Source organism: Hemitrygon akajei, chromosome 3 (genome assembly GCF_048418815.1).
Source record: "Hemitrygon akajei chromosome 3, sHemAka1.3, whole genome shotgun sequence".
NCBI classification, from domain to species: domain Eukaryota; kingdom Metazoa; phylum Chordata; class Chondrichthyes; order Myliobatiformes; family Dasyatidae; genus Hemitrygon; species Hemitrygon akajei.
The window spans coordinates 90,438,564-90,465,245 of record NC_133126.1 but is presented as its reverse complement, the minus strand read 5'-3'; the positions used below and the strand labels follow the sequence as shown (position 1 = coordinate 90,465,245).

The following is a 26,682-nucleotide window of genomic DNA, read 5'->3' as shown; positions in this document are numbered from 1 at the left end:
AAACCTGTATGCTCCCAATTTTGATGATGTTAATTTTTAAAGTTTTATCTCTTGGATCAAATTGCTGTATTTGTGTCCTACTGCCTCTGTTTTGACCAATTTTCAGAAATCCCAGTTATTTAACCTCAAACGTGGCACCCGCCAGGGATGCCCTTTAAGTCCCTTTCTCTTTGATTTGGCTATAGAACCCTTGGCGATAGCATTTCGAAATTGTCCTGAATTGACCGGGATTTGGAGAGGGGGTGTTGAGCATAGAGTTTCTCTTTATGCTGATGACTTATTACTTTTTCATTCAAATCCGTCTACATCCTTACCTCCAATGTTTTCACTTCTTGATCAGTTTAGCCAGTTCTCTGTCTATAAACTTAATTTACATAAGAGCGAACTTTTCCCAATTAATAAAGAAGCACAAGAATTAACATTTCGTGATCTCCCTTTTAAAGTAGTTCATAATCAATTTACTTACCTTGGGATTACAGTCACAAGGAAGTTTAAAGATCTCTTTCGTGAAAATTTTGCCAATCTTTCATATACTATAAAGCAGAGTCTGTTACAATGGTCACCTCTATCTATGTCTTTGGTAGGTCGTATCAATGTTGTTAAAATGTATGTTCTCCCTAAATTTTTATATTTATTTCAATCAATCTCAATTTTCATTCCTAAATCTTTTTTTGATTCCTTAGACTATTATTTTGTCATATCTGTGGAAGAATAAGCGCTCTAGAATTAATAAAGTTTATCTCCAAAAATCTAAAAAAGAGGGTGGCATGGCTTTACCTAACTTTCATTTATATTATTGGGCAGCCAATATACGTTGTGCTACCTTTTGGTCTTTTTTCCATGGCCAACTCAAGTGCCCTAATTGGGTGGCAATGGAGTTGAGTTCCACTAAAGATTTATCTATCTCTGCACTTCTTGGCTCTGTACTCCCTAGTAGTTTGTCCAGATTAATTGTTAATCCTCTTGTTAGACACACTTTGTGTATATGGGCTCAGTTTAGGAAGTTTTATGGTTTCCATGGTTTTTCCTTTTCTAGCCCTATCTTACATAATCACCTTTTTTTACCTACAACGTATGATTCAGCATTCCATGATTGGTACAGGAAGGGCATTAGACATTTTGAAGATCTTTTTATTGATAATCGCTTCGCATCTTTTAAACAGCTCTCTGCCAAGTTCAATCTGCCCAATGCTCATTTCTTTAGATATCTCCAAATTAGTCACTTTATTAATCCTTTAATTCCTAACTTCCCTGAAATGCCTGAGAAAAATGTTATGGATTTATTTCTCTCTATTAATCCACTAGGTAAAGGTTTAATATCATTTATTCGTGATAAATTAGCATCCTTACGGCGGGCCCCTGTGGATAAAATTAGATTGGCTTGGGAGCATGATTTAAATATCTCCTTAGCTGATGAGACTTGGGATTCGATTCTCAAAGCGGTTAATTCAACCTCTCTTTGTGCTCGCCATTGCCTTTTACAGTTTAAGATTGTTCATAGAGCCCATATGTCTAAATCTAAACTATCTTGATTTTACCCTAACATTAGTCCTCTCTGTGATAAATGCAAAAGGGGCGAGGCCTCTCTCATTCATATGTACTGGTTTTGTCCTAGCTTGGAGAAATTTTGGAAAGATGTCTTCATAACTTTATCTTGTATTCTGAATCACCACCTAGAACCTAACCCTTTAATTGCTTTGTTTGGTTTTTTGGGTGAGACAGATTTACGTCTGAGTTCGACTAAGTGTCGAATATTATCTTTTGCTTCTCTCCTGGCTAGATGTTTAATCCTCCTTAGATGGAGGGATGTTGCCCCGCCCATGCATGCTCAATGGCTTAATGATATTATGTCCTGCTTAGACCTTGAAAAAATTCATTATTCAGTTCTTAATTCGGATACGAAGTTCCATAAGGTCTGGGGACCTTTATTGAGTATTTTCATAACCTTCCTCTTAACTAAGGTTTTTTTCGGTCCCTTGCTTTCAGCTCCTTTTTTGTTGGTAGTAGTCATTAATATCTTCTGTTGCTAAGTGTATTTACAGTTTTGGGGGTTTGAATGTCCTGATGTATACTCTCTAGATTGTGTTGTGGTTGGTCTGGAGTTCTTTTTTGTTGCAGGGCTTGGGGAGGATACTAATTTTACATATCTTCAATTTGGGTGCTTTCTCAATTATCTTCTTTTGTATTATATTATTATTGTATGTTTATTTTTGCACTGTATTAATGTTCTTCATTTCGATCTGGGTTTTTTTTATCTGTAGCGATGTAGAAAATGTATTAAAACTAATTTAAAAAAAGAAAAAAAGAAAGGGGTCCGCAGACCCCAGGTTGAAAAGCCCTGCCCTTAAAGTTCTGCTCGCTGGTATTTGATATTTCTTCTCCGGGGGGAAGAAAAGACTCTTTCTACCCTGTCTCCGCCTCTCATTGTTTAATAAACTTATATCGGTTCTCCTGATACTCCAGAGAAAATAATCCAAGCAAGTCTGCCTGACCTCTTTGGTATAGCTCATACCTTTTAATCCATGCAATATCCAAGTGAACCTGTTCTGTAGCCTCTCCAAAGCCTCCACATCCTTCCTATAACAGGGTGACCTGAACTGCACACAATACTGCAAGTGTAGTCGAGCTGAAGCTTTATCCAACTAAAACATGACTCTGGCCATACACCTGGCTCACAGTTTGGTCCCCCACTCTGGATCCCTTGGCTGCCATACTGGTGTAATGAGTGAGGCAGATACAAAGCCCCTCCAAGAGGACCACAACCCTGTCGTAGGGTTTGGAGGCTTGCCTGCCTCAATGTTGGCTGGAGTCAGAGCTTTGTGTTTTGGCTCTTGGTAGAGTCACCCATGCCAAACAGGTCAAAGGGTAGAGACCACCATTCCAACTCAGGACTAACAACCCTGATTGGTCAAACAAAACTATTGCAGAAACAGCAATGAAGAATCCTTCAACATCTGAGTGTGAGGATATTCCTGAGTCTCTGCATGACTGACAGTTGTGAAAACTGAGCTGCTGACATGAAAGAAGCCCTGAACACTGCCAAAGATGGAAGACATTCATTGCTGCCCTAAACACCAATGGCATAGTGGGCAGCAGAGAGAGAGAGAATAGATACAAGGCCATCATTTAGATACCCAATTATATGAGGGTTTAACTCAACAGCTAAAATCATTACAGCTTCAATCAACCACCCAAAGAGAACAGACATTTTTTTAAAAAAACACTTTTAATTCAAATTAAAAAAAACTGTGCAATGAAAACTATGCAGTAAGTAATATTCCATGTTCAATAAACTGATCATTTCAATTGACAATGGAATCATGAAAGTCATTTTAGATTTGAATCATTGCTCCAGGAGTTCAGTCCGTGTGTCGTATCAAGGCACAGCTGATGGGTTTGGTCTCAGTTTATTTTATTATCCCACTGCTCATTAATTAGGCCCAGATTTCCAGCTGTCAAAGACGGATAATGACTTCCCCTTCCACTTGTCCGTCCTGTAAATAGTCCTCTGCCTCACTTGCTGTGTTGTCCTCTGTGTCTTCCACCAAACTCATTGGAGCTGTCACATAACGGTAGTCGGCAGTGTCTGAAATAGCTGGGGCTTCCATATTGTCCAGACTTGGTTGGTCCACTTGCCAGCAGGCCGTACTGCGATCAGGATTGCACTCGGAAGCGCCTGCCCCACTCTGTAGGTTCATGTAGAAATGCTGGTGCGGCTCTGCGACTGGAGAAAGGCCCTGGAAGATGTTTTCCAGTGCCCCTTTCAAAGACTCAAACGTAGGCCTGTGCTTGGGTTCAGCATGCCAGCAGCTGCACATCAGGTCATACCTGTCTCAACAGAAAGGCAAAAGGTCCTCATTAGTTGGAGATGCCTCCTTTCCCGACCCCATGAAACATCTCCAAGGTTACTTGAGAATACCCATTCAGCATGGAAACAGGCCCTGTGGCCCATGGTGCCCTCCAAATGAGTCCTATTTTCCTCTTAATCCCTCCTGTTACGAATGAGGAGCAACTCTGATGGGCAGAAGGGTGCAAAGTCGCCCCACCCCCCCCCCCTTTTTGAGAATCGCAAAATCGCTACTATTTCGGGTCTGATACCCAGGAAATGAGAGAGATAAACAGCTCATGTCAGTAATGAGAGAGATTCAACGCAGGGATACACAAAGTGGAATGTCTCCTCCTAACAAAAGCGGAACAGAACCACTGATTACTGCTATTGTCTCTTGGAGAAGGAATTGTGTATTGAGTACTGTTCTATTCATTGAAACCCCTCAGGGGGCAACCAGAGTGGTCTGGTTGAGGGATTGCATCATCCCAACCTGATTGACACCTGAGTCCCCGTGAGTGAGGATAAAAGTAGGGTCTGGGGAAACACTCCTCAGACGCACCAGGAGAGACGCTACGAGACCGGTGGGGGGTTGTGTGTGTGTCCGCCCTTGCCTGGGTGATGAGTCCTCCACGGAACAGTCTAGCTAAAGGACGGAGGGGTCATACGTGAATGGCCACAACAACAACGCATTGACGGATCAAGATCATAAAAGGAAAGTTGGCAAGTTACTCTCACTCTCTCTCTCCAACAATTGCAACACAGTGATCAACAACTACCGCAGCCTGCATGAACTGAACTGAACTTTATATTTCCATCGGACAATTCATTATCCCCTAGACAACGATAGAGCTCATTTCTTATTGATTATTATTATACCCGCACTTTTAGGTTTAGTATTAATGTCGTATGTTATCTGTATATTTGCATTGATATTATTTTTGTGTATTTTTACTTATAAATACTGTTAAAAATAGTATCATCAGACTTCAACAGATACTCCTATCTTTGCTGGTAAGATACCCAGTTACGGGGTTCGTAACACTCCTACCTATTTATTTATCTAAATATCTTTTACCTGTTGTTATGGTACCAGCCTCAACCACTTTCTCTGACAGTTCATTCCTTGTACCCTCTACCCTCTGAATGAAGTTGCCCCTCAGGTTCCTTTCAATTCCTTCCCCTCTTACCTTAAACCCAAGCCCTTCAGATTTTAATCCCGTTCCCTGCTGTGTCCAGCCTGCCCAATCACTCCTTGTAACTCTGGCCTTGGAGTCCTAGCAGGATCCTCGTAAATCTTCTCTGCACTCTCTCCAGTCTAACGATGTCTTTCCTACAACAGTGTGACTAAAACTATTAACTATACACTGTGTGTTCTCACAAATGCTTTGTACAACTGCAACATATGTTCCAGTTCCTATAGTTGGTACCTTGACTGTTGAACACCAGTGTGCCAGATGCCTCCTTCACCACCTTGTCTACCAGTTTTTCAGCAAACTATGTACCAGTCAGTGTCTTTCCGTGCTCCTTTGTCATTCCATCAGATCAAGTCTAACCTGCACCTCCTTTAATGGTTCAATATCCTTTAGCCAATAAAAAAGCTTAATTTTGAAAGTTTTTGTAGAATCCCAACCTTAAACATTGAGGAGAGTATTCTGGATTTTTGCAAACTTTTCTATGAGCAATTACTCCAAAGATCATCTTTGAAATATTTGGCATTAATTCTAAGTTTCACTTGCTCTGTATTCTCACCATAGGAAACAACTACCTCCACAAGGAGCTCTATCTTGTGAGCTCTACCTCCTTTGCTCTACCAAAGGAGGTGTAAGGCTCTCCTTTCCTCCACTAACCTGCAGGTCACCCTTGGGCAAGGTGTAGCACCTACTTAGCCACCTCCCCCCACACCCCACCCCGATCGGGGTCACATGAAGCCATGGGAGCAGCTGGTGCATATCACAAGTCCTGGTTATGCGGCCACTGACGCCTGGCAGACAAGCTCTGAAGAGTATTGACAATGGTTGGGGTTACCTGTCTGGTAAAGACACTGCCCAGAAGAAGTCAATGGCAAACCACTTCTGAAGAAAAACTTGCCAAGAACAATCATGGTCGTGGAAAGACCCTGACCACCCATATTGTACAATAAGGCAGATAACGAACGAACACACTACCTTGATGTACTTGTGTTGGGAATGATCTGTCTGCTTTGCACTGTACATTGCTGTATGTGACAATATTAAATCAATTAACTATCACCATCCCTCCCCCATCTTCTCCGCACTTGAAAGCAAGCTTGTTTTCCTCTTTCCCGGTTCCCTAAATGTTGCAGACCCAAAGCATTAACCATTTCTCTTTCCACAGATGCTGTCTGGCCCACTGAAATTCCTGTTTTTATTTAAAATCGGGCCATAGTAGGAAGCCATTTGATTATAGTCATGGAACAATACAACAAAGAAATCAATCCTTCATATCCTCATATTTTCTCCTTTTAGAGCTATCGTCATTGTTTCCTATTTTTAATGTGCTCAGGTTGACTTCACAACATTAACTGGTTTCCTGCAAAAATGACCCGTTCTAACATTCTGTCATAGTTTGGTGTCACATGGAAAGACTTGGCCTATTTATGGGAGGTCCATCAATTATACTGCCCCACTTTACAGAATAAATTCTTGTTGATTCTATTATTGGATAATAGTAGTAGTAGTAGTAATAATGATAAGTAAATCCAACCCCAAACTTTCTTCATAGCACTGCTGACATCTCTAACCCAACAACTGCTTACATCTCCACATTCACAAAGCTTTTAAAATAGTGAAATATCCCAAGGGGTTTCTCAGTACAATTACATCATGACATCATGTTATGCCATGTGACCAGGTAGGTGAGAGCTAAGAAGGTAAGGTTAAAGGAGCATTTGGAAAGAAAATGAGGCCAAGAGGTTTAGGAGGAAAATTTGAAGCTTAGGGTCCTGGTCGTCAATGGAAGTGTAATGAAATTAAAGGGAGAATAGTGAGACCTACCAAAAGCTGAAAGACTTGTATAGAGTGATCATGGAGAGAATGAGGATCTGAGGGCACAGCCTCGGAATAAAGGGAAATCCCTTTAAAACTGAAATGAGGAGGAATTTCTCTAGCCAGAGAGAGGTGAATCTGTGGAATTTATTACAGAGGGCTGAGGAGGCCAAGCTATTGGGTGTATTTGAGGCAGATATTGATAGTTCTTGATTTTGAAGAAAGCTAAAGGTAGGAGAATGGGGTTGGATAAAAATGTGTTTCAGCAAAATAAAGTTGATTCGATGGGCCAAATGGCCTAATTCAGCTACTGTATCTTATGGTCTCATGGTGTATTGGGGGAGCTCTCAGGCGGTTACAAGGTTGAGGAAGGAGCAAGCCGCCATCACCATATTAAATAAAGGAGTTGTTTGATCGGGAGCTTGGGTAGGTCAGCAAATGATGTGAGCTGGCAGTGCATATAGGTTTCTGCCAAGAAGTGTACTTACAACTTATCGGTGCAGTTTGGGGGTTGCTTCAATCTCTGCCCAGATATGAGGTAGTCATAGAGCTCAGCATTCTCAACCCCTGGGTAGGGAGTTTGACCTCTTGATGCTATTTCCCACATGGTCACCCCGAATGACCACTGCAATAAAAATAAAGAACAGACAGTTAACTACAGAAGGCACATGCTCAAACCACACCAGCTTCAAACATTCCCCTGAGAAGACGCGAGAGACTGCAGATGCTGGAATCTGGAGCAACACACAAAATGCTGTAGGAACTCAGCAGGTCAGGTAGAGGGAAGTGGACAGTCGATATTTCAGGTTGAGACCCTTCATCTGGACCAAGGAAGGTTCTCAAGCTGAAATGTTGACTGTTTTATTTTACCAATGGGAAGGCAGAGAGGGCAGGCCAGTGATGTGTCAGAAATCTCACTGGGTCAGAGAAGGGGTGGTCCCACAGATCATCTGAATAAATAATCACTCAGGCCCGTCCAGCCGTCCAGGGAGACTGGCAGCCCAGAGGCTCAGGTGAATGTAGTGGCACGAGGAGCGAATGGGATGCAGGGGCCAGTGCGAGCGAGCAGGACTGAGATCCGGAGAAGGCTCAACAGCAGGAAGGGCATTCATATCAGTTTAAAGTCAGGACCTGAAATTAAAACATAACTGCAAATCTTTCATCTGTTCTAACAGGTGCTCCCAGACCTGAAATGTTCACTGCTTTTCTCTCTACAGATGTCACCTGACCTCCCAAGTTTATCCAACACTTTCTATTTTTATTTTAAATCGTGATGCAGTGAGAAGGGTGTTATGTGTTCTGGTTTTAACTGTCTCCAACTGCATTTAAAGCATTTAAGGCATTTAAAGCAGGGAGCTTGGTGACTTACACCTTTGTCAAGTTATAACACCTGGGATGCTCTTTGGAGCTGGCAAGCCCGCTTCTTCAGCACTTCTTCTCACTTATCCAGTGAATAGTTAACATTATTACAAGGTTGTGAAGACAGGAGTGTTTCAGCCCCTGATCTCTTAACCGCAAGATCACTGACAGCAAGATAAACAATTCCCAGCATGAGGCCTTCACCAATCAGACCACTCATCATCCATACTTAATTGCTGAATATGGTGATGAGGCTTTTCCACAACGATAGAGCCACCTGAACATATTCAGAGATCTGGTGAAAATGCACTGGCTCAGCGGGGAATCGGTACCGGAGTGAGAATGGACACCTGGCTGAGTGGTACCGCAATAACAACCTCTCGTAAGTTCGTCAGTAAGGATAGTTTGTCGATTTCAAGAAAGGGAAGGAGGCCAAACATATGCCAGTCATCGTGGGTGGACCAGTGATGGAGAGGTTCAGCAGCTTTAAATTCCCGGTTATTAACACAGTCATAGAATCAGAGAGCACTACAGCACAGAAACAGGCCCTCCTGCCCACCTGCTCCACGATGAACTGTCATTCTGCTTTGTCCTATCAACCTACAGCTGTACCTGGAGCTCAGCCCCCCATACCCCTCCAACCCATGTACTTATCCAAACTTCATTTAAATGCTACAATTAAACCCACATCCACCACTTCACAGCTCGTTCCACACTCTCACCACCTTCCTACTGAGGAAGTTCCCCCTCAGATTCCCCTTAAATATTTCAACTTTCACCCTTAACCTATAACCCCTAGTTCTAGTCTCATCCAAGCTTGCTTGCATTTACCCCTCATAATTTTTCATACCTCAAATGCATGTGCTGTCCTGTGCCAAGCACCTTAGATGCAATCCCAAGGAAGGCACGCCAGTGTCCTTACTCTCTTAGAGAGTTAAGGAGGTTCGGAATGTCACTGAACATGCCAACCAACTTCTACAGGTGTACTGTTGAAAGCATCCTGACTGGTTGTGTCATGGTCTGATTCGGCAATTGAAATTCACAGGAACGTAGGAAGCTGCAGAGAGTACTGAACTCAGTCCAATACGTTGAGGCACATCGCTCCCCACCACGTGTACTATCTACATGAGACATCATTTCAAGAAGGCAACAGCCATCATGAAGGATCCCCATCACCCATGCCATGACATTTTCTCACAGCTTCCATTGGACAGGACGTCCAGCTGTCTGAAGTCCCACACTACCAAGTTCAAGAAAAGCTGCTTCTCTTTAACCTCTCCATTCTTGAATCAACCTGCGCAGCCCTAACCATTACCTCAGTATAGGACACTTTGACCACTCATCACTTTGCACTACAATAGACTTACTCTTTTTTTGTTCTAATTGTGCTCTTTCCTATATAATTCTGTATACCTTGTGTTTATTTTTTTCTTTGTGAACGCTGCTTATCTGACGCTCTGTGCCTGTGACGCACACAAAATGCTGGCGGAACTCAGCAGGCCAGGCTGCATCTAGGAAAAGAGTACAGTCAACATTTCAGGCTGAGACCCTTCCGCTGGACTTCGGCCTGAAACGTCGACTGTACTCTTTTCCTAGATGCTGCCTGGCCTGCTGAGTTCCTCCAGCAATTTGTGTGTGTTGCTCGGATTACCAGTTTCTGCAGACTTTCTCTTCTCTGTGCCTGTGACGCTGCTGCAAATAAGTTTTTCATCGCACCAGTGTAGAAAATTACTTGTGCAGATGACAATAAACTCGATTTTGAATTAGTCTAAGAGGCCTTGAGAACTAAATGCAGTTTTCAGCCATTTTCTCTTCATTTTTACTGAGAGTAGTTTACTTCTGGATATGTGATTTTTTTTAAAGGACAGCTTGTTAGATGAGATACTTAGCTAGTCATTGTAACCATTGGAGGAGGATTGCAATGTGCCCACCTCTGCATTGCACTTTTAGCATAAGAAGAGGATAAATTTCTACACTGTAATCTGTTTGTGTCACGCTACTGTTTGTGGGATGTTGGCTGCTATCTGCATCTCACAGGCTGGCAGTTCCTTTGGGGCATGAGTAAGAGGCACAAATGAAAGTTTTCTCTGCCCATTTGGCTCAGCAGCTTAACCGTGCCTATTCCCTCGCCCTACTGCAAGAGGGACGAGAGTGGCCTTACAGATCCCCTTTTCTTACTTGGTTTCACAATTTGAGAAACAGCCTTGAAACATTTCAAAATCAGGCAACAGGTCACTAAGTGTTCACAGGCGAAAACAGAGATTTTTTGATCCAAAAAGAAAGCTGAGGCTGAGGTCAGATCAGCCACAATCATGTAGGCCTGCAGAGGAGGGCATATGGTCAAAGCCTCCTCCTGTTTATGCCCTTAAAGGACACAGCTGAGGATGAGGTGTCAGACTATACTTGAGCAATGTGACAGGTGTGGTCAATATATATACACACAGACTCTGTACATTACCACGTCACTGTAAACTGTGTAAACATTATCTGCCAAACTCTCCAGTGCAATCCATTTGACAGGCAGCTTGCTCATGCTCCCTTGTCTATAGTAATCTCCACTGTACAGCTTCCGAGATAAGCCAAAGTCGGCCACACATACACGCATGTCTTCGTCCAACCTAAAGAAAACATTAATAAATACTCAGTAACTACCTGGCTGGCTTTATTATGCTCTAGTTTCACAACGCACATAGACAGAGTTACCATTTAGTCATCAGATATAATTCAGCCCTGCTTGCAGAACAGTAACTTTGGGCATTAAGTCCCCGTCTGAAGACTCGAATGCAAATGCTTAGGCTGACACTTTGGAACACTGTCAAAAAGCAGCTGACTTCTGAAGAAGATATTGTAAATCATTTAATGCGCCTGCTGTTTCCTATGTTTTATTTTCAAGGGGTCCTTTTTTTGCAATGAGAATAGATTATAAAAGCAAGGACATCTTGCTGACTGCTAATCAGGCATTGGTCAGACCTCATTTGCAATATTGTAAGCAGCTTTGGCCCCATCTCTAAGGATAATTGTGCTGGCCATGGAGCAGGTCCAGAAGAGGATCACAAGAATGACCACAGCTCAACAAGGGCGTAACGTTTGATGGCGCAGGGCCTGTACTCAATGGAGTTCAGAAGGATGAAGGGGGAATCTCACTGAACCCTACCAGATGCTGAATGGCCTAGTCAGAGTGAACATGGAGAAGGATAATGCCATTAGTAGGAAAGTCTAGAGTCAGAGGGCACAGCCTCAAAATAAAGGGTCATCCCTACAGAACTGAGGATGAGGAGGGATTTCTTCAGCCAAGGGAGATGAATCTGTGGAATTCAAGGGGCGTAGAAGCCAAATCAATGGGTTTATTTAGAGCAGATAAGTTCTTGACTGGTAAGGGGTGTAAGGAGAAGGCAGGAGAATGGGATTCTAATGGTCTAAATTTGCCCCTAGATCTTTTGATCTGATCACTCTCTTTCTCCAACTATGAGACTTAGTATTTTGTGTTGACTTTGATAACTGGCAAACTTCTTTTCTCTTTTAGTTGTTCTTAGTACACGTTCTGGCATCTGCTGTTCTATTTATCTCACCCTGTTCTGCAGGACCTGTGCTAAGCAAGCACATCATTTACTCTCCCCTTTAACCTGAGAGTACCCGTGGTCCTATTGGGGCAGAGAGCTCTTCAGAGAAATAAATGGATTCTATATTGTATTGAGTTACTTTCTAAACCTGTGGCCTTATCGGCATCTGTGGACAATTCCGCTGCATCCTGTTGAGATGAGCATTACCTTGAACACCGTTTTGAGTCTCCCCCTTTAACACACAACATTGAACCCAAATCCCATTTTGACTTATGTTACATAGATATTCAAACATCGTCAGGCTGTTAACTAAATTAGGTTCACTCATAATTACTAATTCTAATATGATTTACCTCTTATTCATTCCAGGATATCTAGTTCATGTTAATAACAGAATTCTAAGCTTAACTCTGTTTTGCATTCAACACACAGAAGATGCTGGAGGAACACAACAGGCCAGGCAGCATCTATGGAAAAGAGTAAACAGTCCACGTTTTGGGCCAAGACCTTTCATCAGGACGGGAAAAAATGCATTCACTATTTTTCCATTCAGCCATGTTGCAGTTACCAGTTTATCCTTCTCACCAGTCTGGTTCAGAAGGAAAACATCACAATTACCTGCTTGCCCCTGGTCCCAATGCCCTATCACTAACCTCATCTCATCCCCATCTCAACATACACGGCCTTGTTCTCTCATTTACCCCCTTTCTCACGGCATTTCCCCTTCCTACTCCTCCAAAATTCCTTCAAGTTGAGATGACGGATCTCTCCCTTTGGCAGCAGGTGAGAGATACACCACAGGGGCTCTCTTCTTACTCACTCACTGCCTGTCATGCTGCTGGCATTTAGGGCAGCAATGATGATCCTCCATCTCTGGCGGTGTTCAGGACTTCCTTCATCATCTCAGTAGCTTCGTCTTGGTTTTCACGACTGTCAGTCATGCAAGTCCCAGGTGGAGACTCAGGAATACGGTCACACTGAGATGTAGAAGGATTCCTCGTTGCTGTTTCCACAACAATTTTGTTTTACCAGTCAGGGTTGTTAGCACTGAGCTAAATCCCAAAACCTGGAGATCCGGTGACCACTCTTAGTCTGGCCTCTACCCTTTGACCTGTTTTTTTCATGGGTGACCCTACCAAGAGTCAAAGCACAAAGCCCTGACTCCAGCCAACATAGTTCTCTGGATCACTGAGGCACGCAAGCCTCCAAACCCGATGACAAGGTTGTGATCCTCCTGGAGGAATGCAATTTCCAAAGGACACTGTCTGTCTCCATTAACACTTGAAGGAGCTATTCTGTCACCTTACCAAGAGGTTTCAATATTATCCCCAGAGACAGTAAAAGCATCGTAGTCCCTGAACACAAGCGCTCTGTGAAGCGTGTGGCAAAGGTCTGAAACAACTGGTCAGATACTCTTATCCCTTCCGTTCATGACTGGTGTGTGCCGTTTCTGCTGCAGCTCACACTCCACACAGGAGAATCCCATTAGAGGAGTCGTCGTGGAGCAGTGTACAGGACACACCTGAAGCTGCACTTGCAGTATGATGTTCAGCTTTGGCCATCTTTTTGTAGGAAAGATGTTATTTAACCGGAAAGAGTGCAGAGAAGATTTACAAGAATGTTGCCAGGACTTGAGGGACTGTGTTCTAGGTGGAGGTTGGACAGGCAGGGACTGTATTCCTTAGAGTGTAGGAGACTGAGAGGCAATCTTATCCTGTATAAAATCATGCGGGCAGCTTTGCCACACAGATGAATGAGGAATGAGCTGCCAGAGGAAGTGGCTGAAGCAGGTAGAATAACAACTTTTAGGAGACGGTGGGGCAGATACTGGCAAATGGGATTAGCTTGGGTTGGACATCTTGATCAGAATGAAGTGGTTGGGCCAAAAGCCTGTTTCGTGTTGTATGACACTATGAAGTTGAGCCAAACTCCCACAAATACAGTTCAGATATTGCATGTGGTTTGGCAAGATGTCCTATTGTTTGTGGAAAATTCCTGCAGTGTACCAACATATGAAAGAAGGAATGCATTCCTAGAAAGCATGATTTTCGGTAATGTGAACTGTTTTGTGCTTATTCTTTCACATAAATCCAACAAGAGCAAATTTTCATTCCATATCTCAGCTTTTTTTGGCAGTGATATGCAACTCTGGAGCCTGAATTTCTGCTACCCGAACTGTCATAATATGGGAAAGTGCTGTCGCAGGAAAGGAGAATCCATTATCAGGGATCTCCACCACCCAGGACATGCTCTGCTATCAGGAAGAAGGTACAGAAGCCTCAGGACTCACATCACCAGGTTCAGGAGCAGTTATTACCCCCCAGCCATCAGGCTCCTGAACAGGGGGGATAACTTCACTCAACTTCACTTGCCCTATCACTGAAGTGTTCCTACAACCTATGGATTCACTTTCAAGGACTCTTCATCTCATGTTCTCAATATTTATTGCTTATTTATCTATTATTATTTTTCCCTTTTGTATTTGCATTTTGTTGTCTTTTGCACACTTCTTGTTTCTCCGTCCTGTCGGTGCGGTCTTTCGTTGATTCTATTATGGTTGCTGGATTTACTGAATATGCCCACAAGAAAATGAATCTCAAGGTTATATGTGACTACAATAATGCGCTTTGATAATAAATTTACTTTGATACATTGAGTAACTAAGATCATTTTGACTTTGGAGATTGTAACTATTAAGCTAATATCAAAACAATATCATTAGCCACAAAAACCACAGTGCTAATCAAATAATTTTCACCAACCAGTAAATTACTAAGCAATAATATACAATAGGCAGTTAAATACTTACCTATATCTCACCTCTACACAGTATGAATGCATCAGAGAGCTTTCCCCCCACCCTCCACACTTCCACCTACAGGCGCTTCACTGCTGCGTCTCCCACTGTCCAGGCACGTTATCTCCATTAAACTCCCCTCCTCCCACAAGATACACTTCAGGCTACTTCTCTCTATAGCAGCCAGACTGAAATTATTGCAGTGAATTGGGAAAATAGTGTCTCCGTACTCAATCTTGGCCTCGAAACCATCAGCGAGTCCACCCCATCCCACTCACATGCAGTTGCGAGCAGCCAGATCCCTGTGGATGAAGTTCTTGCTGCTCAGGTATTCCATTCCCTTGGCAATGTCAATCATAAAATTCAACAGCTTTTGAAAAGGAATCTCCTGGAAGAGGACAAAGGAGACATGGTCAACTGGCAAATAGAGACACTGACCTCATCTAGTGAATATGGGACAAGAGGGAGGTAGGGAAAGGACAATGACATACTTTGGGGTAAGGGATGGGCCTCCAAGTTCAAACTCATTGTGCATACACAGGGTCATGAACATTAACTTTTTTACAGCAGAAAGGCAGTACAGGACGAGGACAAACTTAAATTAACAGATTTCTCTATTGCCTACAAGTGTGCAAAATAAACAACAGAATTAATAAAAACCTGCACAAGACTGAGGGAGAGAGGACGAAGTTATGTTGTCCAACGTGGCCATGACAGAGAAGAAATAGTGCTGAACTTCCAATAGAGGTAATTGGAGAAAAAGAAGTCTGAACACTCACTGGGTAACAAGGATAAGCAAAGACAAAACATTTTAATTCTAGCACCTGCAGTTTTACTGATCTTTTTTTGTGTTTTGTTTTAATTGGAGTGCTAAAAGAGGAAATTACAACACATTTGGATAGCAGTAGAAGGATCAGTCTGAGTCAGCATGGATTTATGAAGGGAAAATCATGCTTGACTAATCTTCTGGAGTTTTTTGAGGATGTAACTATGAAAATGGACAAGGGACAGCCAGTGGATGTAGTGTACCTGGACTTCCAGAAAGCTTTTGATAAAGTTCCACATAGGAGATTAGTGGGCAAAATTAGGGCACATGGTATTGGGGGCAGAGTACTGACATGGATTGAAAATTGGCTGGCTGACAGGAAACAAAGTGTAGCGATTAACGGGTCCCTTTCGGAATGGCAGGCTGTGACCAGTGGGGTACCGCAAGGTTCAGTGCTGGGACCGCAGCTGTTTACAATATACATTCATGATTTAGATGAAGGGATTAAAAGTAACATTAGCAAATTTGCCGATGACACAAAGCTGGGTGGCAGTGTGAAATGTCAGGAGGATGTTATGAGAATGCAGGGTGACTTGGACAGGTTGGGTGAGTGGGCAAATGTATGGCAGATGCAGTTTAATGTGGATAACTGTGAGGTTATCCACTTTGGTGGCAAGAACAGGAAGGCAGATTACTATCTAAATGGAGTCAAGTTAGGAAAAGGGGAAGTACAACGAGATCTAGGTGTTCTTGTACATCAGGCAATGAAAGCAAGCATGCAGGTACAGCAGGTAGTGAAGAAAGCTAATGGCATGCTGGCCTTTATAACAAGAGGAATTGAGTATAGGAGTAAAGAGGTCCTTCTGCAGCTGTACAGGGCCCTGGTGAGACCCCACCTGGAGTATTGTGTGCAGTTTTGGTCTCCAAATTTGAGGAAGGACATTCTTGCTAATGAGGGAGTGCAGCGTAGGTTCACAAGGTTAATTCCCGGAATGGCGGGACTGTCATATGTTGAAAGATTGGAGCGACTGGGCTTGTATACACTGGAATTTAGAAGGATGAGAGGGGATCTGATTGAAACATATAAGATTATTAAAGGATTGGACACACTGGAGACAGGAAGCATGTTACTGCTGATGGGTGAGTCCAGAACTAGAGGCCACAGTTTAAGAATAAGGGGTAGGCCATTTAGAACAGAGATGCGGAAAAACTTTTTCACCCAGAGAGTGGTGGATATGTGGAATGCTCTGCCCCAGAAGGCAGTGGAGGCCAAGTCTCTGGATGCATTCAAGAGAGAGTTAGATAGAGCTCTTATAGATAGCGGGGTCAAGGGATATGGGGAGAGGGCAAGAACAGGGTACTGATTGTGTATGATCAGCCATGATCACAGTGAATGGCGGTGCTGGCTAGAAGGGCCAAATGGCCTACTCCTGCACCTACTGTCTATTGTCTAATGGAAAAGAGGAGACACGCGAGGCTGCAGATGCCGGAAGCTGGAGCAACAGTCTGCTGGAAGAGCTCAGCGGGTGGAGCAGCATCTGTGGGAGGAAGGGAATTGTCGACACGCCAGACGGTAACCCTGTACTCAGACTGCGAGCCTCAAAAGGAAAAGAGGACGCTGACGAGTCAATTGCAGAGAATGGAACCTGCAAAGTCTGTGGAGGAAGCTGTCCAAGGGGGCGGGGTGCAGAAAGATGGCTTGAAATGGTACTGTTAAAGGAAGAGGACTGTAAGTTAAATACCAGCAAGAGAACTTTGAATTTGTGCGGGTTAGTTGCCGACAAATGGGGAACGGTTGAAAACGAACAAGGAATGGTTCAACATGTGGACGGCTGCAGAGGGACTGTGGTGAACAGGGGCCTAATGCCTAGGATATAAAAACCAGCACACCAGGACATAGGCAGGAGAAAGAAAGAATGAAACACGCTCCAGTTGGGATGGCAGAGGATCGGGATGCAAGGGGAAAGGTAGAGAAATTGCCTAATAGAGAGAGGTGGGAAAAATGTTCCAAAGAGAGGGGGGGAGAGAGAGGGAGAAAGGGGAGGAGGGGGGTAGAGAGAGGGGGCAGGGGGAGGGGTGGGTAGGGGAGAGGGGGGTGGGGGAGAGATGGGGAAGAGAGAAGGAGAGAGAGAGGAGTTGAGAGAAGATCGTGGGGAGGGGGAGGGTGAAAGGTGAGGGGAAGAGAGGAGAGGGAAAGGGAGGGGGAAGGGGAGGGGAAGAGGGGAGGGGAAGAGGGGAGGGGAAGAGGGGAGGGGAAGAGGAGAGGGGAAGAGGAGAGGGGAAGAGGGGAGGGAGAGGGAGGAGAGAGAGGGAGGAGAGAGAGGGAGGAGAGAGAGGGAGGAGAGAGAGGGAGAACTTATTAGGATGTTCCTGAGTAATGTGATGGTCAGAATATCAGGAACCAGAGTTTCATTTAATCTGGATTTATCATTTGCAGCTGGATTGTAACAGCACTCGGTGCCACATACTGACTTCCGTATGTTACTCAGTCTAATTGTGCAGTTGGAAGGCTCATGGAGTGAAAAGTAATCTTTGAAAGCAACAGAATCAGGCATCTAACCATCTGTTTCAGCCAGCTTTCTCTTCTGTAGACTGCTAGTTTCAATATGAGCCCATTTAACATTTCAACCAATATTGCCCACACAAATTTCAGGAGAACAATGTTCAGCAGGTTTGTTTTATGAGTGATAGCTGGGTGACATCATATGCAGCGTGGTCACGGCAGGATGAACTCAGTCTATAGAAAGGACTCACCCACAGAATGTGGGTTACAACAGCAAGTGAGCAGGTTGTTTGTGTGGAATGTAATTACTTTTAATCAAACAGGGAAAATGACTACAACTCCTCAGCTCGTTTTCTTTTCTCAACTAGAGTGTTGATTCTTGGTTTTGTAGACACAGATTGTCGTCTAGCGTGACAGACCAGACCAGCTACACTTCAGGGCAGGACTCACACTTCAGCCTGCAACCGTTCCGCCATGTTTCTTCACCGGGGAGGGGAGCACTCTGGAATTCCAGATGAGATTCCCCAACAGGTCATGGGCCAGAATCTCTCCCTAAAGTGTGCAGCATCACAACCTACAGTACACGGGGCTATTTAACAAGCAGGTCAAATCACCTTTAACACTAAGCTATACCCCAGGACAAGAGAGAAGAGGGCCGGCCTTTAAACGAACAAAGCTGACTTACAACGGGTTGGTCTCCCAGCCTGGACAGGACAAGGTAGGTGTGAAGGTCTCCGTGCTTCATGAATGGCAGCAGGACCATGGGAACAGGAAGTCTCCGGTGAGGTCGACTCTGGAGACTCACTCCTAGGAAGCACAGAGATGCAGAAGGAGGAAAAATAAGGAATGATAACTTGACTTCAGGCAGGCCACAAAGGTGTTGACTACACACCTCCCAATGTGTCTGGATTGAGTAGGGCACTCCTTGGTTTTACAAACACCCAGATGGGACCATATGAAAGAGTGGCCTTGACCTTTCCTGAGAAATGCTTACATCAGGAGAATCAGGAATTCTGCACAAGCACAGCACCTGCCAACAATTCCCCAGCGGCTCCCGTGTGGAGAAGTGCTGGGGTGAACACACGCAAGGAGAGCAACAAAGGGCAAGTGCAGGGCCTCACAGGCAGCTGACACGTTTGATTTATCCTCGTTGTTTTAAGTTTTCTTTTTTTGTGGTAAAATCACAGTCACAGAGTGACAGAGACATTTCACATGGGAACGGGCCCTTTACTACACCGACTCCCCATTTCCCTTCAACCACCCATTCACATCAATTACACTTCACTCTCTCCAGACTCCCATCAACTCCCATTACACTTCACTCTCTACAGACTCCCATCAACTCCCATTACACTTCACTCTCTCCAGACTCCCATCAACTCCCATTACACTTCACTCTCTCCAGACTCCCATCAACTCCCATTACACTTCACTCTCTCCAGACTCCCATCAACTCCCATTACACTTCACTCTCTCCAGACTCCCATCAACTCCCATTACACTTCACTCTCTCCAGACTCCCATCAACTCTCATTACACTTCACTCTCTCCAGACTCCCATCAACTCCCATTACACTTCACTCTCTCCAGACTCCCATCAACTCCCATTACACTTCACTCTCTACAGACTCCCATCAACTCCCATTACACTTCACTCTCTCCAGACTCCCATCAACTCCCATTACACTTCACTCTCTCCAGACTCCCATCAACTCCCATTACACTTCACTCTCTCCAGACTCCCATTAACTCCCATTACACTTCACTCTCTACAGACTCCCATCAACTCCCATTACACTTCACTCTCTCCAGACTCCCATCAACTCCCATTACACTTCACTCTCTCCAGACTCCCATCAACTCCCATTACACTTCACTCTCTCCAGACTCCCATCAACTCTCATTACACTTCACTCTCTCCAGACTCCCATCAACTCCTCCCCAGCTTCTACCAACCCCCCGCACGCCAGAAACCGCTGACAGTGGCCGGCCGGCCTAGCAACATTTTTGAAATGTGAGAGGAAACCAGGACATGGGTGGGGGGGGGGGGGGGGGTCACAGGAAGAACGTGCAAACTCCACACAGAGGTCAGGATTGAACTGGGCCTCTGGAGATGTGAGACGGGTTCTCTACTGAATGCACCACTGTGCCACACTTAAGCACTTCTATTTTTAAAATCTTAACTTTTAAATCAATGGTGCACGTGTCCCTCTATTTGATTGACAGTTGTCTACTTTAAAGTCTTTGAGTCTTTATGCCTTTGATTTCTGAAGCTATTTTTAACGAGTGTACAATGCTCTATCCCTATGGGTGGGAATGCTCGGCACCAAATTACCTCCACGTGCTTCCTACAGTCTTATAGCCTGAAAGTCATACAGCATTGAAAAAGCCCCTGTAGCCAGACACACCCAGGCCAGCATTTTGTCCATCTGCAGTATCCGTTTGCCTCCATTAGGACCATATTCTTTTAAGCCTTGCTCCAAATGTTTGTCTCCAATTCCACCACCTCCTCTGGCAGCGCTTTCCAGCTGTCAAACACTCTCTCCGTAAAAAAAAAAAACCCTCAAATCCTCTTTCAGATCGCAGCCAGTACGGGGCTTTTGAAAGACAGACTTTGGTAAGGGACAACAGGAAGAAGATATCACTGCTCTTCTCTGATTGGGGCTGGAAGCACTGGTGTAGAATTTTCTGCTGCAGGACGAGGCCTGCACTCACTATTTCTAACTCAGATGTTCTCCCCCCCCCCCCCCCACCACGAGCCACAATTGCCAGGGGCTACCACTTGCAGGGCCTGCCCATGGCGTCCTACCCTCGCAGTGTGGTGCAGGCAGCACCTGAACCTGGGCCTACCCTCGCAGTGTGCTGCCTGTGTGGAATCCGCATGTTCTCCCGGTGACCCTGCTGGCTTCGGTTTCCACCCACACACCAAAGATACGCGGGTTGGGAGATGAATTACCCCTCGTTAATTTTCCCTTGTGAGAAGGCGAGTGGGAGATTCTGGTACTCGGATTTCCACCCACACACCATAGTTATGTGGGTTGGCAGGTTAATCACCCTCAGTTAATTTTCCCTTGTGAGAAGGTGAGCGGGAGAATGTGGGAGAGTCGATGAGAATGTGTGGAGAATAAACTGGGATTCGTACAGTCGGGTGCTTAATGTTCAGCATAGGCTCAGTGGGCCGAATGGCCTTTACCCACGCTGTACAACTCCATATCTCCACCTAGTTTGAACAAACTACATGCAGGCAGAGTAGAGCTGTAATCACCTAAAATACACAAGCTAGGACAGATTTTTAATCTAAATATCCAAAAGAAATAACACAATCTAACTCCTCTACCCAATAAGGTGCCCACTGAGTGTATGTGTAGTGTATTTAATATTGCAGTGATAGTGTAAATATATTATTTCATTAAGCATTCTTTCTTGGCATTATGGGTTATATGTATGAAGTACGTGAATGGCATACGTCACTACTCCACTGTGTCATAAGTGAGTGCCTCACTAAAGTGAAGTGGACATGATTTCTCAGCCTCGCGTGTTCCAATTCATTTCTGGAGTTACAAAACATAACAGTTTGCTTGTGGTCTTCTGATGCTGTAGCCCGCTCACTTCAAGGTTCGACATGTGTACGTTCAGAGGTGCTCTTCTGCACACCACTGTTGTAACACATGGTTATTTGAGTTACCGTCACCTTCCTGTCAGCTTGAACCAACTGGGCCACTCTCTTCTGACCTCTCATTAACGAGGTGTTCTTGCCCACAGAATTCCCACTCACAGGACTTTTGTTTTGTTTTTTGCACCATTCTCTGTAAACTTTAGAGACTGCTGTGCATGAAAATCCCAGGAGATCAGCAGATTCTGAGATACGCAAACCACCCTGGCTGGCACCAACAATCATTCCATAGTTAAAGTCACTTCGATCACATTTCCTCCCCATTATGATGTTTGGTCTGAACAATAACTAAAACACTAGACTATGTCTATGTGTTTTTATGCATTGTGCTGCTGCCACTTTATTGGCTGATTAGACATTTGCATTAATGAGCAGATGTACAGGCGTACCTAATAAAGTGGCCACCGAATGTTGTCCAAAATCCATTTTTCATGTCACCTGGGGTATCTGCTCACTAGGGGACTGCTGAGCGCTGAAATCCAGCCCAAGGTGGTATAAAGCCCTTGGATTCCTCCGCCCATGGTAACTCTCCCAGATTGACTTGGAGTGCTCCAGGGATAGGCCCCCTGCTGTGAGCACACCCAGGAGAAAAGACTTTGTTTGATCACTTGGTTTTGTAGAATGGAGAAGCTCTTTTGATAGGCATTGTTTGAATGACTCACTTCAACCCAGTGTGGACATCAGGAGGTAATCCCCTCAGACAATCACTGAGGGGGAAGTGAGAGCAACATGATTGGGTGCGGAATGTCATGTGACATAGCCCTGTCCACCCAGACTCGGTGGTACAGTGTGCCCCTTTAAGTGGGTTCAGCACCGAGGGTACCAGATGGCACTGTTTCCCATCTGCCCACCTTTACCATTTTCCCACTACACCCTCACCCCTGGCTCACTCACCAATAATCTTAATGATGTTTGGGTGGTCGAATTCCTTCATGCAGGCTGCCTCTCGCAAGAATTCCTCATTGTCTCCGGGTGCACAGATTTCAGCTGCATGGGAGAGGGAGAAAGGAACAGATATGAATCATCCATCTTTTCCAGTCTGCTCCACCCTTCAACTAGGTTATGGTTGGCTCCCATTCAAAGTCCTCTGCCACCTTGGTTTACCATCCTTCCATATCCTTGTTGTCAGTAAAACTAAAGAGGTGATTGTTGACTTAATTGAGAGAAGGAGAGTGGATATGCACCAGTCTACACTGAGGAATTGGCAGTGGATAGGGCCAGGGCTTTTAGTTCCTTTGGTTCACATAGCAGATGACTTGTACTTTGCATAGCACATAGATGCAATCACAAGGATGGTACATAAGCGTCTTTATTTTCTTGGGAAATTCAGGAGGCTTGGCATGTCTAACAAACGCTCTAGAAACTTCTACAGATTTGCTGCTGGAAATACTCTGGCTGGTTGCATCATAGCTTTGTATGGCAATCGGAACATGCAGGAACAAAGGAAGCCACAGAGGATAGTGGACTCAGTCTGATACATCATGGCACGATTACAGTACTCCCCAACGTCAGTAGAACCTATATAAGATGTTGCCTTGAGGAAATATTCATTATCAAAAATCCCAACCATCCAGACCATGCCATCTTCTCATCAATATCCATCATCAAAAATCCCAACCATCCAGACCATGCCATCTTCTCATCAATATCCATCGTCAAAAATCCCAACCATCCAGACCATGCCATCTTCTCATCAATATCCATCGTCAAAAATCCCAACCATCCAGACCATGCCATCTTCTCATCAATATCCATTGTCAAAAATCCCAACCATCCAGACCATGTCATCTTCTCATCAATATCCATCATCAAAAATCCCAACCATCCAGACCATGCCATCTTCTCATCAATATCCATCGTCAACAATCCCAACCATCCAGACTATGCCATCTTCTCATCAATATCTATCATCAAAAATCCCAACCATCCAGACCATGTCATCTTTTCATCAATATCCATCGTCAACAATCCCAACCATCCAGACTATGCCATCTTCTGAGATCTACCATTAGGCAGGAGGAACAGAAAACTGATTTTCCACACCAAGGACAGCTACTTCCTTTCAACCACTCATTTTTCAAACCAACCTGCACGATCTGAATCACACAGCTGAAGGAAATGCAGTCAGTGGAGGAATTAGTGACCACCAGGGAGGGTAAGAGAGAGGGGGAGGGAAGTAGTCAGGGAGGTCTTAGAGGACATCTCAGTCTAGAGCTGATTTCCCATTTTGGAAACTTCAGAGCACTATGGAGCAGCTTTTGCACTACCCTAGACTTGTCTCTTGATTGTGCATTTTTTGCACTAATGTTTTATTTTACAATTTTTGTGTCACTGTCCTGCGTAATTTATGTACAACTTTGTCCTGCTGTCTGTATCTGCATGTTGCTTAAAGCGAGTTTTTCCATTGTCTTTGTACTTCAGTGTACATGTGCACATGACAATAAACTTGACTTGATTTGAACATGGTGCGGGTCAACGTTCTTCTGAGGTGTGGAGCCAAAGTCAAGATCATGATACAGTGAGTGTCTCAGGGGTGTAGCAAAAGGGAGCACAAGTCAATAGTGATAAGCAACTCGGTAGTGGGCTGACTGAACAGATGCTTCACTAGCCGTCAATATGAGTCGCGGGTGGTGGGTTGCCTCACTGGAGGTCAGGACATTCTCAGTGGGGTGACGCAAACACCCGGAGGGGTGGCTCGTATTCAGTGAAATGAGGGACGAGGTGCTGTCATTTGAATTTAGGGAGCTAAAGTTCAAAAGAAATTTATTATCAAAGTACATATATGTCATCATTTTAAACCCTGATACTCATTTTCTTGTGGGCTCCTGTACCTTCTTCCTGATGACAATAAATCCAATAATCATAATAAAATCAATGAGAATCAATAAAATCAATCAACCAGTGTGCAAAAGACAGCAAATTGTGCGAATACAAGAAGAAAGAAAAGAAACAATGATAATAATAAATAAACAATGAATATAAAGAACAAGAAATGAAGAGTCCTCGAAAGTGAGTCCATAGTTTGTGAGAACAGTTCAGTGATGGAGCAAGTGAAGTCATCCACTTTGGTTCAAGAGCCTGATGGTTGACGGGCAGTAACTGTTCCTGAACCTGGTGGTGTGAGTCCTGAGGCTCCTGTACCTTCTTCCTGATGGCAGCAGCGACAAAGAGCATGGCCTGGGTGTTGGGGGTCTCTGCTTTCCTGCAACAAAGCTACATGTAGATGTGGGGGAGAGGGAGGTGGGGCTTTACTCATGATGGACTGGGCCACACCCACTACTTCTTGTAGTGTTTTCCAGTCAATGGCATAGGTGCTTCCATACCAGGCTGTGATGCAACCAGTCAATATACTCTCTGTTGTCTGTTTAATATTTGAGTAATATTGTAAACATATTGTTTGATTAAGCATTCTTGTTTGTTTAAATGATTCATTATGGACTAGTGGTGTTCCACAGAGATCTGTCCTAGGACCCCAGCCCTTTGTGATTTTTATAGATGACCTGGATGAGGAAGTAGAAGGGTGAGTTAGTAAGTTTGCTGATAACACAAAGATCGAGGGTGTTGTGGAGAGTCTGGTGGGTCAAAGGTTATAGCGGGACATCGATAGGATGCAAAACTGGGCTGAGAAGTGGCAGAATATAGTATTATTAGTAAGACTCTTGGCAGTGTGGAGGATCAGAGAGATCTTGGGGTTCGTGTCCATAGGACACTCAAAGCTGCTGCGCAGGTTGACAGTGTTAAGAAGGCGTATGGTATATTGGCCTTCATCAACCGTAGGATTGAGTTCAAGTGCCGTGAGGTAATGTTGCAGCTATATAGGACCTTGGTCAGACCCCACCTGGAGTACTGTGCTCAGTTCTGGTCACCTCACTAGAGGAAGGATGTGGATACTATTGACAGGGTGCAGAGGAGATTTACAAAGATGTTGCCTGGATTGGAGAGTGTGCCTTATAAAAATAGGTTGAGTGAACTCGGCCTTTTCTCCTTGGAGCGATGGAAGATGAGAGGTGACCCGATAGAGGTGTTTAATAAGATGAGAGGCATTGATCATGTGGATAGTCAGAGGCTTTTACCCAGGGCTGAAATGGCTAACACGAGAGGGCACAGTTTTAAGGTGACTGGAAGCAGGTACAGAGGGATGTCTGGGATAAGTTTTTCACATGGAGAGTGGTGGGTGCGTGGAATGCACTGCTGGTGACGGTGGTGGAGGCGGATACGATAGGGTCTTTTAAGAGACTCTTTGATAGGTACATGGAGCTTAGAAAAATAGAGGGCTTGGCAGTAGGGGAATTCTAGACAGTTTCTAGAGTAGGTTATATGGTCGGCACAACAATGTGGGCCAAAGAGCCTGGAATGTGCTGTCGGTTTCTATGCTCTATATTCTATGATTATGTGTAAAAGTAAGTGTATTGCATATGTCACAACGCTACCACACCTCCATTAAAGTAAAAACTAAAGTTAGATTTGCTTTCCCAGCACTCTTGTTTTCTATTTGATTAGCTTAATGTTTTGGAGTTACAGAACACAACAGCGGTAACAAGGTATTTTAAAAGCGAATCCAAGACGGCTCTCAACCTGTTGAAGTGCAGCGAGAGATTGATGTGTTTGATTCCACAACAGATAACTGGATTTTAATACTGAACGGATTGTGGAGTGTTTTAAAGCAAATGAAATAGCCAATGAGAACCAAGTACCAATTTTGCTGAGTGCATTGGGTTTAAATGCATATAATTTGCTTAGGAATTTGACAGCTCCAACCAACCAAACCAGCCAAAATGAGCTTTGCTGATATTGTGCAAGTAATGCAGGAACATTTAGAATCAAAACTATTACTGATTGCAGAATGCTTTAGGTTTCATAAGTGAATCAAAAAGAAAGGGAGTCCATTTCAGTATAGATGGATGAATTGTTGTCTGAGCATTGTCAGCTCAGTGATGGGCTTAATGATGCCCTGAGGGATCATTTAGTTTGTGGAATCTTACAAGAAAGCATTCAAAAACAGCGGACAGAGATGCAATTGAGTTGCAGTCAGAAAGGAAAGTGAGCGTGAACAAAATTCATACATCTAGATGGAGGCTTACCTGACTAAACAAATTGTGTTACTGTTGTAGCTGAGGCTCATATACACCAGACCAATGCAGGCTTAAAGGTTAAACTTGCTGAAAATGAAACAAACTAGGATACATACAA

At 44.1% G+C, this 26,682-nt stretch overlaps 1 protein-coding gene across 1 annotated transcript in view; it reads right to left on the bottom strand.

Moving 5' to 3' along the window:
* Window positions 1–3,213: 3,213 nt before the first annotated feature.
* Window positions 3,214–26,682, bottom strand: part of tyro3 (TYRO3 protein tyrosine kinase) — a 106,846-nt gene continuing 83,377 nt past the window's right edge. Inside the window, exons 14-19 of the mRNA XM_073040324.1 lie at window positions 22,387–22,479; window positions 18,505–18,626; window positions 14,829–14,938; window positions 10,652–10,811; window positions 7,323–7,459; window positions 3,214–3,828 (exon numbers count right to left, since the gene is read on the bottom strand). Of these exons, the coding sequence (XP_072896425.1) occupies window positions 3,456–3,828; window positions 7,323–7,459; window positions 10,652–10,811; window positions 14,829–14,938; window positions 18,505–18,626; window positions 22,387–22,479 (995 nt within the window). The 3' untranslated portion in view covers window positions 3,214–3,455. The remainder of the gene's footprint in view (window positions 3,829–7,322; window positions 7,460–10,651; window positions 10,812–14,828; window positions 14,939–18,504; window positions 18,627–22,386; window positions 22,480–26,682) is intronic.